The sequence below is a fragment of the Carassius gibelio genome, chromosome B23 (genome assembly GCF_023724105.1).
Source record: "Carassius gibelio isolate Cgi1373 ecotype wild population from Czech Republic chromosome B23, carGib1.2-hapl.c, whole genome shotgun sequence".
NCBI lineage: Eukaryota > Metazoa > Chordata > Actinopteri > Cypriniformes > Cyprinidae > Carassius > Carassius gibelio.
In genome coordinates this window covers 13616524-13630812 of record NC_068418.1, presented here as the reverse complement: position 1 = coordinate 13630812, position 14289 = coordinate 13616524, and the positions used below count along the sequence as shown (strand labels likewise).

The window sequence follows — 14289 nt, the reverse complement described above, 5'->3', positions numbered from 1 at the left end:
TAAGTATTAACAATAAACGTGTGTTTAAGCCTATCGTTCTCATTAGTTATATATGGCTACATAAAGTAACATTATTGCTTCCAACCTCAAAATATAATTGCCATGCCATTGGTAAAACACTATGGTTAAACAATTATTGTTACCAATTCTCCAAAATACTTATGAATTAATTAAAGTTTTGTTTTGTTAACTATCGAGTTTATATGGTGTATTGTGGTAGTGCATTCGCAATGGACTATTATTTTGAAATAGTGAACGTCAGGTTATTATAGTGGCATGTTATTGCTTGTAGTAGCAACACAGAAACACACACAATAGTGCCTTGTGTCATTCCTTATTACGCGTTATTAAATATACAACTGTGGTTCATTCGTTTGCTTATCGCTCGTGCAGGAATGGCGGAACAGATCACGAGAGAAGATGCGTTGACACGGGAGGGCCACAGACACGCGTGTCACATTATGTTGTACGGAGACTCTAGTGCCAAACTCTTCGGGAAAATCCCAATCAAACATATAGTACTGGTAAGGAAGAGTGCATTCACTGCGACATGAATATTTGTTTACCTTTATGTGAAGAGTGTGACTATGACAGGTGCAGGAAGTTCAAAATAATATGTAAATGAACGCCCTGAACCTGAATTCAGATTACTGTCATTTAGATGCAGATGCGTTTTGATGGCTTGCTCGGTTTCCCAGGGGGGTGAGTTCCACTTTATGCAACAGAAGGAAAAAAAAAATCGTAAATTTTGAATGAATTTTTAAGTTGTTTACAAATGAACCCGCATTATTCATGAAGGCTGTGTTTTATTTTATCAGATTGGTGAACCCGTCTGAGGAGACGCTGGAGGCGGGGCTTATCAGAGAGCTCCACGAGGAAGTGGGCGTAGCTGTGCCTGTGGGCGTGGACAATCACGTGTCCTCTTGCCTTTCTCCATCCTGTCCTCGGCTCATCACGCACTTCTACATCAAGAAGATGACAGAGTCAGAGCTGAAAGAGCTAGAGAGAGCAGCTGTAGCTACAGCCACAGACCATGGTTTAGAGGTTAAAACTCTGTCTATTATTTCACGTGTGTGCAAAAGTGCTTTCAAAATCTTATTATGCAATCTGTCTCCAGGTGTTAGGTATGGTCAGAGTGCCGCTCTACTTTCTCAAGAATGGAGGTGGTCTCCCTTATTTCCTGTCCCACTCGTTCATCAGTAACTCTCGGGCCCAGCTGCTCTCTGCCCTGCAGCGCTGCGGGCTGTTGTCCCAGGGGGAGCTGGAGAAGGCTGTGAGACAGGCTGAGCAGATGAGACGCACACACAGTGGTGATCCACACTGACATCAGTTTACACAGCGGTGTCTTTTCACCCCTGGGCCACAGCTACATCAGTAGCCCAACCCCCCATTGCCTGTAGAAACTCCCTCTTGTCCTCACCCTACCCTCCGTTCCTGATTCATCCATATACAGCATGTACTATCTGTAGATATCCTGTGTCACAGAGGTTCAAAGCTGTTTAAAATGCCTTAACTGTTAATCAAAATTGTACTAACAAAGTGAGACTACATTCACTTAAAGGGAATTGTTATTATTTGGTATTATCTTTATGTCCATATTTGGACATACCCTGGGATGTTGCAATAATTATACCTCATAACAATTTAATTTGTTGTTAATATGAACCCATATAATTTGCATATGCAAATGCATAATTTATTATATTATTTATGAAGAGTAAGAATCCAATATGCCATACTTTTTGTCGAATTTATCAGATCTGTTTATGAGAGTTAGATATTTGCAAGAGAAATTGGGTGTGCTGGTTTGACTAATAAACAGCAGACCGCATATAAGACTTGGTTTTCGGAGGTTTTTCGCAAACTTGTATCAAAGCTAAGGTTTTAATCACAGCACACTTGCAGTACTTAAAAATGACCACAGAGTTGCGCTGCCAGACTTCCCCTTATTATCAGCGTTATAATTTTAAAGTTACAGTGTGTAATTCCAGAGCCACTTGTTTCAATTGTAATAATATTTAACGGAATTGTAAAATGAATGACTGTTTTTCTAATCTGCCATTGGTTAGCAAACAGACAGTCCCGTCATAAACTCATGACATTGGTTGCACCAGTGTTGCAGATGTAGGAATTCACCGCTAGCATGATGGGTTTTAATTAAAATTGTCTGTCTGTACAGTAGAAATGCAATTAAAGAAAAATACGTTTCACAAAAGCCCTGAAGGCGACAAAAAATGGGAATTTCTTGGTGCACGTTACACAGAAAACAATTGCTCATATACTACAGACACTGTAACATTACAAATTGTCAAACTTACCCTTTAACAATTTTTTTTATTCTAAGTATTTACTATGTTATATATATCTATATAAAAGTAAATGGTCTAAATGTTTAAGATCAGTCTCTTATTGAAAATGTTTCTAGTTTGCTTTCTTCCCATTCAATCTGTACTTTTTATTACAAACTATATTAAGTATTGTAGTGAACTAAAAATAATCCTAGTATTTGCTTTGTTCCTCTTTTGCTTTAATGACAGCAGCACTCAAATTTCATGAACTCTACAGGTATGTGTGAAACCTGAACATCGTGTTCTCTAGCATGATTTGAAAATAATCTAAAGAACATTTTGAGATTCAGTTGAAGCAAAATATCTGTTCAAAAAGTCACTTGATTCAATGTCAACAATTTCCTTAAACATTAATTAAAATATTTCCCATTTATTAACTTTTCTGGTTTAATATTTTTTAAATAAACGTCCTTTTTATGATTGATTCTGAATCTCAGCATCGACTGTGGTTTCAGAGATTTGAACCCCACTTTGTGATCAATGCACACGTGTCTATGTGGTCTGTTTATGTCGTTGCTACATTCTGCAGTCCATCAGCATCTCTGAACAGCAGCTTTGATGATGTGTTCATCAGACCACAGCAGGTGAAATCAGCTTTGTAATCACCACTCAGCATTCGTTTGCATCGCTGCATGTGCAGTTTTGAGTGTGTGAGCCTATGAGTACGCATATGAAGCCATAGACATGAAGTAGGTCAAAGCTGTGAGGACTGACTGACCAAGTGGAAACTGAACTGTCCTTAGGGAGGACGGGCCGGGGTAGTAAGGCTTGATGCAGGAAGAGGAGCAAGTGTAGAACCAATGGTATCAGAGGCAGCAATAACAAACTGCTTACATGTTTGCTACATGCTGGGCCATATAAATCGCTTCTCGTATTGCACAAATCTGACAACCTGCTATAATGTTTCCAAGTCACATCATGGCTTCCCCCCAGCCACCCTCACAGTGGAGTCGCCTTTCCAAGCACTCATGGGTGGGGTGATGCTTCCCGTAGACCATTCATTTGCCACAAGGGAACTGGAGCATGTGCATAAATCCTTATCACAGCTTTTATATCCATGATTTTGTAAGTCTTTACTGACCAACTACACACATATAGTTTATGTTCACTGGATGCATATACGGTTTTATTATATGTGCACTCTGTTTAATAGTGCTGCCGCTGCACTGGATTTCTCTTTAGGGATCAATAATCATCACTCTTTTTATATGTGGTGAGATTGGGCGGCACTGCAGCTGTAGATGTTTTGTTCAGCTGTGTGTGCTTCTGTCTGGTTTCATGTGTAAATATATATTGTGTGTGTGTTTTATATTATAGGATTTAAGAGGCTTAATTTCTCTTTATTTGTCACATCCTGAAGATTTTATAGTAAGAGAAAGAGAGAACACAGGCTTAACACGAGAGAGGAAGGAAACAAGCACAGGAAAGATGGGGGAGGTGAAGGGTTTGAAATTCTCTGTGCACCTTACAAAACTCAAGATAGGCATCTTACTGTACAGTTGGCCAGAAATATTGAATTATTCATATTTAACCACAAAATGTAAACCATTGCATTGCTACATTTACAGGTACATCTCAATAAATCAGAGTGTGGTGGAAAAGTTAATTTATTTCAGTAATTCAACTCAAATTGTGAAACTTGTGTACCGGTAATTAAATTCAATGCACACAGACTGAAGTAGTTTAAGTCTTTGGTTCTTTTAATTGTGATGATTTTTGCTTACATTTAACAAAGACCCAACTATTCACAATCTCAACAAATTAGAATATGGTGACATGCCAATCAACCCAAACACCTGCAAAGGTTTCCTGAGCCTTCAAAATGGTCTCTCAGTTTGGTTCACTAGGCTACACAATCATGAGGAAGACTGCTGATCTGACAGTTGTGCAGAAGAAAATCATTGACACCCTTCACAAGGAGGGTAAGCCACACACATTCATTGCCAAAGAAGCTGGATGTTCACAGAGTGCTGTATCCAAGCATGTTAACAGAAAGTTGAGTGGAAGGAAAAAGTGTGGAAGAAAAAGATGCACAACCAACCGAGAGAACTGTAGCCGTATGAGGATTGTCAAGCAAAATTGATTCAAGAGTTTGAGTGAACTTCACAAAGAATGAACTGAGGCTGGGGTCAAGACATCAAGAGCCATCACACACAGAAGTGTCAAGCAATTTGCTGAACCACAGACAACGTCAGAGGCGTCGTACCTGAGCTAAGAAGAAGAAGAACTGGACTGTTGCCCCGTGGTCCAATGTCATTTTTTCAGATGAGAGCAAGTTTTGTATTTCATTTGGAAACCAAGGTCCTAGAGTTTGGAGGAATGGTGGAGAAGCTCATAGCACCAAGTTGCTTGAAGTCCAATGTTAAGTTTCCACAGTTTGTGATGATTTGGGGTGCAATGTCATCTGCTGGTGTTGGTCCATTGTGTTTTTTGAAAACCAAAGTCACTGCACCAGTTTACCAATAAATTTCTCACCTGAGACCTGAAGCCCAGAGAGAAACTATCAGATGAGCTGAAGGCCACTGTCAAAGAAACCTGGGCTTCCTTACCACCTCATTGCCACACTGAATTGAGGCAGTAATTAATGTAATTAATAACCTTATTTTGTATTTTCAGAAGAAAGCAAGCCATACTGGTTTACAGCAACACCAGGGTGAGTAATTCATGATAGAATTTTCATTTTTGGACAAACTATGCCATTAAGGTCTTCTCATTTACTAAATTACATTTGTTCTCATGCATATGCAAATTACACCGGTATTTTTACAGAACGGTGAAAAAATAGAACCACCTCTTCTAAATTCATTAGCCAAGCACATTTATGTTTCAACAAAAAATTAATTTAACAATTCTGGCACATTCAGAAGTCACGACCAACACTCAAACACTTCTCGGTATCCTTTGAGCATCTGAATCTGCTGCTGTCACGATGTGACCGAGTAAATCGGCGGTTTTGTGGGCACCATATCCTGTGAGATGCAAACTCGTCTGAAAGCTTTTACTGCCCTGATTTTATTGTATGCATAACAAAAATGGATCTAATGAGCTGCACAAAAATATGCAAATGCATTGCATACGAGATGCGACAGATAAGTCATTAGCACATGACAGCGCAGCGCGCGCTCGCGTGGTATAACAACAGTCCGTTCAGCACAGAACGTGTTGCGTTTGAACAAGAACGTTGAATTGAGTGCAATTGAAAGAACGTTTATAAAAAGTTGAACTTCGACGTGGTGCAACGTTCCACGGTCCACAGAAAATCAACGCAGTGGAACCAAAAAAAAGGCGTTCTGTGTGAACCGGCCATTACAGTGGCAGCAGGTGTGTGTGTGTACAGAAGCGTCGGCCATTGTTTGTTTATCACCCAGCTATTGCTATTACCAATTTAATTAATTTTGTATTGGCATTAGAATCAGTTTTATAGCTCATCTGGAAGGACGTTAAATTCACGAGTGTAGGCTATATTAATTCTGAACGTGTGTGTGTGTGCAGAGAAAGCGGGGCGTCCGCGAGGCGCGAGCACAATGCAAGGTCATAAGAGAATAGTTTTATGGCCACAGAGAGGGAGAGAGGGGGAATATTAGGAATGAGAGATGGAGTAAACCGGGAGGAGGGGTGGTCTAAGAGAACAAGACAGCATATTCATATCCATCCTTGTATTTATAGTAAGCCTGCGGGGAGGGGTAGAGGGGGCGTGGCCTCGGTCATGACATTCTCTCTGATTGCCTGAGAGCGGAGGAGACAGAGAGAGGGGCTGTGTTTCAGCATGCGCGTGTGGCGTGTGTGCATGTGTGTGAACCAGAGGAGGGGAGCTGTTTTCTAGCATGCATGCATGTGTGTGCTTCCACCTTATTTTGAATGCACTCCCTGAGAGAGAGAGAGAGAGAGAGCGAGAGAGAGTCATGTGTGTAGAATGTGTCAAAGGGGGTGAAATCAAACTGGCTGCGTGAAATCAAACACAGTGTTCTCTGTGTCCAGCGAGAGGGAAGCAGAGACAGATCCTAGGAGAATGAGGTAAGGTTAGGTTTTCTTTATTATCACTGTAAATTCAATGTGCAGTGCTCTCAGTCATTCCACCTCCTCACACACGCAGGGGAGGCTCACTGACATGTCTGTGTGTGTATGACAGCGGGCATTTCTTAGATGCATGCGTTGTTATCCTTTCAGTAGGATGAGTGTGTGTGTGTTTTGGGCAGATGCGTCCATCACGTCCACGCACAGGCTGCGTGTTTTTGCATACATGACTGATTGTGCGCATGGATACCACAGAGCGAGAGAAAGCTGCTAACTGACGGGCTGCTTCCTCTTTCAGTGTGTCTCAGCAATGATTGTTATCAGGCTGTCCATGCTACCTCTTTGCTTCATTCTTCCACCTCATCACCTCCCCTCTCACCTCCTCTACCTCAGGAGTGTTGTCATTTGGCGGAGGGTTTCCCTCTGTGTCGCTCTTTCTCTCTTCCTCTTGCACAATCTCCTGTCTTTCATTTTCTAACTTCTAATCACCCTTTAAGGAATAATACACGTTGAAATTGTATTTTTGTCATTATTTACGCTTCCTAGAGTAGTGTCAAACCGGTATGAGTTCTGTCTAACATAAAGTGTGATGTTTGGTAGAATGTTCATGCTGCTTTTTTCCATGCAAGCAACATGAGTGTTTGTCAGGCTTTAAGTATGAAAAGAAAAATTATCATAAATTATCACAATATTCCTAGACTTCTGAAGTCATACTGTAACTTTAATTTTGTTTATTTAATAATTTTTATTTAATGTTTGTTTTTTGATCTTTCAAAAAAAAAAAAAATCTTCCCTTCAGACTCAAAAATGTATGTATTTGGATTTAAATATTCGAATGGACCCTGGACCACAAAACTAGTCATATGTTTTTTTATTTCTTATTAATTGATGTATGGTTTCTTAGGATATGACAATATTTGGCTGATACATCTATTTGAAAATCTGGAATCTGAGGGTGTGCAGGGTAAAAGTTTTTCCAGTGACAACAGCGGTTGTACTTAACAGCGGTTGTACTTAACAAGAATGAGTTCGAGAATCAAAGTAATTTTTTTTTTACAAATTAATTATTATGAAAATACTGTCTGTACTATACTCTACAAAGCTCAAACATTTAACAATTCTGGTCAGCTCGGGTCATTACAAATACAAGTTTGTTTAATTCTAAATGGTGGCAGCAGTTATAATTCAGTTAGGTTTGCCATTCTGTCTGTTTGGTGCTGGATGTGCATTATGCATTACTATCCACGTGATTTATTTCACTATTATTATTATTATTATTATTATTATTATTATTAAAGTAATATTGTATTTTTTACTTGCTCTCATTTGTATTATTAACGTGATGGTTTGAATGTATATTGTATAATCTGCCCTGGCAAACGCATATTAAACAAGAGATGACTGATCCATTGCTTTGTTCTTATTTCATTGGGATTGTTGTGTTGAGTTTATTAGGCTTCAACTGGACTGAGAATTGTTTGTAAGAATGTATTCTTGGCAATATGTGCATCTGGTCATAAATGTTTCAGATATATTAAACTGATTTCTGAAGCATCATGTGACACTGAAGACTGGAGTAATGGCTGCTGAAAATCTAGCTTTGCCATCATAGAAAAAAAGTATATTCAAATAGAAATCCGCTATTTTAAATTGTAATAATATTTCACAACATTACTGTTTTTATTCCATCTGTAATCAAATAAATGCAGCCTTCGTGAACATAAGAGACTTACAGACCCCAACCAACCATTTTTGAATGGTAGGATATGAGCAGAGGTATTATTGAGATCTCTTTTGAGTGTGATTTACCCACTCCTCAGGAGAATTATCTGAGATGCAGGAAACTTCATCACATTGCTGACTTGGAAAAACCATTGAGATGCTTCAAAGATCTCATTTGTGATATTTCACAATTCCTACTGGCAGCCATCAGAATAAGGCAGATCTTAATTAAGTTATTAGTCTCAGGCAATATTTGCTAATTGCCTTTGCAGAAATGCATTTTTTCTCTCTCCGTAGTCCATAACATGCATGTTCAGAATTATGCTCACTTTAATGGCTCTTGGTGCAATTGTGATGCCATTTCATTATTTATAGTTGATAATGAACTTTAGCAACGAGATTTGTAGACAGACACACATCTGAAGCTTTCTTTAAATAAATGAGCCCGGGTTTAACTGTGTCACGGATGTGGTGTGCAGTGCATTATCAATGGTCACATCACATGAGTGTCTGTACTGTTGTGTAAATGGTGATGTTGTGGTTTACTGTTGTGTAATTAGTTAACTTGGTGTGTTTCTGTTTTGAATGGCATTATACGTTATGTTGCACGGGTACTTTGTTGCACTTCATAGTGTGATTTTAGTGTTGTACTGGCATATTGTCAGGATAGAGTGTGTGGGAGCTGGTTGGAAACACACATTGTGTGTTGTAGCTGTGATTTGCATCTCCAGTACCATTTATTTTTGAAAGATGTTAATACATTTATTCAGCAAGGATGCATTAAATTGATCAAAAATGACAGTAAAGACACTTACAGTTGTTATTTAAAGAGAATGTTCACCCCAAAAAGCTGCACAATCATGATTTTCAAATAGAGTTTACAATTCTACAATGATTCTGAACTAAACATAATAATGCATGTTACAAAATATTAGTTGCTGCAGTCTATTTAAAAGTATTTAGTTATTTTAAATGAATTATGACATTTTAATATATAATAGTGTACATAGATTTAAAATAGAATTGATTTTAGGGCTGCACGATAATGGTTAAACTGATATTCATTATTATTTTCAATTAAATTATGATCACTATTATTAATAACGATTATTCTATCCTGCTGAAAAAAACAACACCTGCAAAACCAGCCTAAAATTAGCTGCTTTAAGCTGGTCTCCCAGGCTGACCAACTAAGGAAGTGGTCAAAACCCCTCTCAAACCAGCCTTCTGACCAGCTTTGACCAGCAAAGGCCGCGCTGGATGACCAACTAAAATCAGCCAATAAGCTTAGGCTGGTTTTAGTTGTGTTGGTTTTGGTTATGGTATGGTAATGGTCATGGTTTTGGTTAATGTTTTGTCATCTGTATTCAGATTACATTTTCTAAGTGACAATTTGTTCGCAAATGGGGAAAAAGCCACTCAGATCGCACAGTAAATTTGCTCAAAGATCGTTAATAAACACTGAAAACTAACATTGCCATGTCATTTTCAACACGAAAACAGGTAAAAACTTTAGAAACTATTAATATAGATTCCAACAATTGCAATTTATGTAAACTTTTCCCCATTGTATTGTCACAGGTAGAAAAAGTGCATTTATTGAAAATCAGTGAATCATGGCACATTTGGTTACACAAACAGTGCAAATGGCTTGAGAAAAAACACACATTACACTTTCATGTAAGCAGAATATGGCTGAGGAGAAATCGCTAAACTCGTATGTTTTCTTATCATTATCTGCGCTTGTTCCACCATCAGTGAGCGCGCACAGGGTTACCAGATTGCACTAATCGTGACGATTATTTTTTATTAATCGAGAAAGGTGGATATCGTTAAAAATATGATTAATCGTGCAGCCCTAATAGATTTAATAAGCTCAATTTTTTATATGAAAATTTAGAAAAAGTGGTTTGAATGAATGACTCTTAAATACTTTACGTGTTTCATTTTTGGATGAATCCATGTTTTTGAACTAATCTCTTGAATGAATGATTCAGTGACATCATTTTTTTACCTGTCACTTAGTCTCTGCCTCAGTCGTCATGCACACGGACCGTTGAATAAATGTCTGTTGCATATGAGACATAAAAGTGCAAACACTTCAGGATTGTCAAAGTCATTACCGGATTGGTTGAATTCTACAGGATTTTCATGAGACGTGTGTGTTGCGTTCTTTAACGTTTTGCCTGGAAACAAAGATGCCATGGTGCCAAACCCCCTCACGAAAGAACAAAGCCGTCATGTTTACAACTGTGAGGACGAGCGCTTTTCAGGATCAACTAAACGCTGGAGTTTCAAAAGTATGTGAAATATTTAAAGTTCGCAACATAGTTTCTTTAAAATACATTCAAGAGTTTTTCTCACCGGTCTGTTGTGGAAACATTTCCACCCCCCAAACGTGCCGCTGAACGAAACAAACTGTGATTGGTTGTTTGTCATGTCGGTCAAACGGCCTCATGGGCGGGCCTTGGCCAATGAAAGCTTCCATGAATTCCAGACCTTCAGTCGTTAGTCTGAAGGTCTGGCTGTGCGAGACTACCTGTCACTTGTCACCACCTTGCGATAAAACAATATAATCAACATAAACATTATTTGAAACTCTAGTTACTTTCAAAAGGTGATTTGCTGTATTTTGATTGCTACTTTAGACATTTATACCATTTATTGTGCAGCTGTAATTTTGTTGTCATTCTGTCTCACCATCACCAACATGTTGTTTCAAAATCATGACTTTCTTTTTTCCTTGGAATATAAAAAGGGGTATTAGACATAATGTTCAAGCTGCAGTTTTCCATGCATTCAAAAGTAGATGTCAAGCTCCAAAAAAGGCAAAAAAGGACCAACTCATATTTTATGATTCCATACCATACAGTAGCTATGTGTGAGGATCAGACTGAAATTAAAGTGATTATTAATGGAAAATCGTGTCTCGGAAATCATATTTGACAACTATTGTTACATTTATGAAACAGCACAGCTTAGACATTCAGTCTGTTGTGTTGCACTGAAGAAAGGTCATACTAGTTTGAAATGGCATGAGGGTGAGTAAATTAACTTGATCTTTAATATCGGCGTTAGCTATACTCTTAAATAAACATTTTGTGATGCAGTCTTCAATATTTGTGCCTTTGTCTGTGTGGCAGGAGTAACAGTCCATGGCAATGAGAGAACACAGCAGAGGTCTCAGCGGTTGTGGCTATAAGTGTGTGTGTGTGTGTGTGTGTGTGTGTGCGTGTGTGTGTGAGGGTCCCTGTGGTCTTCTGCTCTGAGAGATAAGACCAGAGCTCAGCTTCTTCCCAGCATCCACTGGGAGCGTGAAACAGGATTGATCCCATGGATCTCCAATTCCCCTCAGTTTCTTTAACCCAATACAGCAGACAGATCAAGTTTAAACAGGCACAATCACTCAGCCAGGACACCGGAGTGGTTTCATGCAGGCATTCCACTGCTGGATCAATATATGTCCTCTGCTTTCTTATGTGTAGCCGACAGTATATGCATTTAAAAATAGAATTAACCACCACTATTATGCTGATTTGTGAATTGCTAAATAGATTATGCAATTAAATTAGTGGACACCATGTGGGGGTTTTATTCATAGAAATGCAGGCTTGCATTTTTTTTCATCTGAAGTAGATTAAAGTTCAAATGCTTCAATCCTTTCTATAAAATAGAGAAACTACTGCCAAGAGTATACAGTATATCAAAAACACACTGACATGTAGCAGTGCCGGCATACACTAATGCAATAGAATTCAACGCCATTGTGCACAAATCCGATTCAACTCTTGTGAATCAATAATAGTATTATCATAATGAAGTCTCTGCTGAGTTCTGATTGGCTGGCTGAGGCTTTTGACCTCTAAACAGTGAGATGGAGGAAGTGAAGAGCAAAGACCACTCAATGACTGAGAGTCTATGATCTGCCTTTTTCATGGAGTCTGTTGACAAGGAAATGTGTTGCTTAAAAATAGTCCATACTATTAGTGTTATGGATAATGTGCAATTATTATGTATCTATTTGATTCCTTTGTTGAATGAAAAGCTTAGAGCTTAAGTGTCAGTTGAAAATTAAATGTGGTTAAAGATTTACTGGAAAAGTTCTGGAGTCGATTATAAGTTTGCTAAGTGTGATTGAGCATGCATTTCACTTGCTGAAGACAAAACTAAAGACAGAAAAACCACAAACACAATAACTCTATCTATCTATCTATCTATCTATCTATCTATCTATCTATCTATCTATCTATCTATCTATCTATCTATCTATCTATCTATCTATCTATCTATCTATCTATCTATCTATCTATCTATCTATCTATCTATCTATCTATCTATCTATTAGTTTTTTATTTGTTTGCAATGTTTATGTTGTGTGCATTAACCAACATCCGAGAAACGTGAACATGTGCATGTGCTATGAAATTGTTGAAATATTAACTTAAAATATCACATCTCAAACCTTAAAATCTCAAATCTCTTAAGCGGTTTGGCTTACAAAAGTTTGGGAATCCCTGACCTAAAACATACTATAATCTTTTTCACCTATTTATGTAAATGTATCTCCATTAATTCACAAAGTGCGGTACATTTCTGTTTGAGGTTATTCACCATATACCTTAAATTCTTAATGCACAGTGCTTGAGCAGCACTCTCTGGTCTGACTATTAGTGTGTGTGTTTGTGCCGAGAGCCATGATGACTCAGGTCCCTCCACCCTCTCATAAGACCAACGGCCATCACTGGCGCAACTCACAGGAACTCTAGCACAGTTCAGCAGCCTGCCGTCCTACAACCAACAATCAGTCACGTAGACCGAGTCAGAGCTTCTAAAAATTCCTCCTTCCCCTCTCTGACGTGTTTAAGCCCTTTAATTTGAGTTATTAGATCATGCTTCAGAGCAGTTGTTCTCACTCAGCAGTGGGTTGCGACCAAAAATTGGGTCACAGATTTTTCTGACTGGATTGTAGGCAGCATTGAAGATGCTAAATGCAAATAGTACAATGTGAGGTTAGCAAAATAAACAGACTTCATAAGAAGGAAGAAGCAAACAGTTCCTATATCGTTTGTTGCTGATATCGAAGACTGTGTGTTCAACTGGACTCCATTTTTGATGCAAATTCATCTGTCACTTGGCGGAAGGAGCCAAACTAGGCTTATGCCAACATGGACAGGTTTCACTGTGCAAAATTAAATACAATTTTGGTACTTTGCTGGGTTGCCACTTGACAATCATTTAAAGTAAACCCTTTTGAGAACTGAAAGAGGTTTGTTTTTAAGAAACAGTTAAATGTGTGGATACTTAATTTAGGATTGACAGGATTTCTTGATCTGAGAATCTTTCTGAAAAAACACACACCATAGAAGACAAACAGGATGTGGGCAGGTGTGCTCTGTTCGCTTAACCGTTTTTGTCATCTGGAAGTGCCAGAAACGCGTCATACTGAAATAACATCTCTCTTCCTCTCCTGTCTCTCTTGACTTGTGTTTACTTCCATATTCCATTTATGGTTATGTACTTATGGTTATGTGTCTTCGTCACACCTCTTACCATAATTCTCTTCCTGTCTTACTCTCTGTCTTTTCCAGGCAATGACAGTCACATTTAACCAGTCTCAGGATACACCATTTGAAATTTATCAGGCCCCTGCAACGTCCTCAGCTCTGAAAACGAACCTTTAAATGCACAGACTCTGTGCTTGGATTGGAACTCCCTCAGTGTTCACAAACACTCACATACACACACACACACACACACAAACATACACATGCACACAGAGACTTCCCTGTTCCGTTTCTGCTGAGGGCACAGATTTTTTTTTTTTGTAGCCCGGTATGATCTCCAGACTGAATGTGGCATGCCTTTCTGCGCTATAATGCAAATCTAACTCATTTTGCAAAAAAAAAAAAAACCAAAAATACACCAATACATTGATACTGGATTTGGAATAGCTGCTTTCTGAAGAGGAGAAAAACCTTTGCGTGATCATCTCAGACTGTGAGTCACTGTGAACAAGTCAACAGCAGCGCTGCACCAGCGAAGGAGAACATGACTTCACATGGAAAACTTCGAAAGGAAAAGGGGAGTCTGGCAGAGTACGAGACACAAATCAAAGGTAAAAATGCAGTCTTCTGTTTCACTTGACTAGGTAGTACAGACTCTACATGTAATGTTTGTTCTATGTGTGAGATGTAGGCCTGCGCTG

At 38.6% G+C, this 14289-nt stretch overlaps 2 protein-coding genes across 4 annotated transcripts in view; both read left to right on the top strand.

Moving 5' to 3' along the window:
- Window positions 1-266: 266 nt before the first annotated feature.
- LOC128011039 (U8 snoRNA-decapping enzyme) lies at window positions 267-2721 on the top strand. The gene is made up of 4 exons (XM_052593071.1): window positions 267-524; window positions 662-702; window positions 819-1044; window positions 1118-2721. The coding sequence occupies exons 1-4, from the start codon at window positions 396-398 to the stop codon at window positions 1322-1324; spliced, it is 603 nt and encodes a 200-aa protein (XP_052449031.1). The 5' UTR covers window positions 267-395; the 3' UTR covers window positions 1325-2721.
- Window positions 2722-6087: 3366 nt separating this feature from the next.
- Window positions 6088-14289, top strand: part of LOC128011487 (SLIT-ROBO Rho GTPase-activating protein 3) — a 30248-nt gene continuing 22046 nt past the window's right edge. For 2 of the 3 annotated variants that reach the window (XM_052593954.1, XM_052593953.1), the window contains exons 1-2: window positions 6088-6362; window positions 13673-14199. In XM_052593954.1, the coding sequence (XP_052449914.1) occupies window positions 14133-14199 (67 nt within the window). In that variant the 5' untranslated portion in view covers window positions 6088-6362; window positions 13673-14132. The remainder of the gene's footprint in view (window positions 6363-13672; window positions 14200-14289) is intronic. The other variant, XM_052593952.1, reaches the window with a different exon arrangement.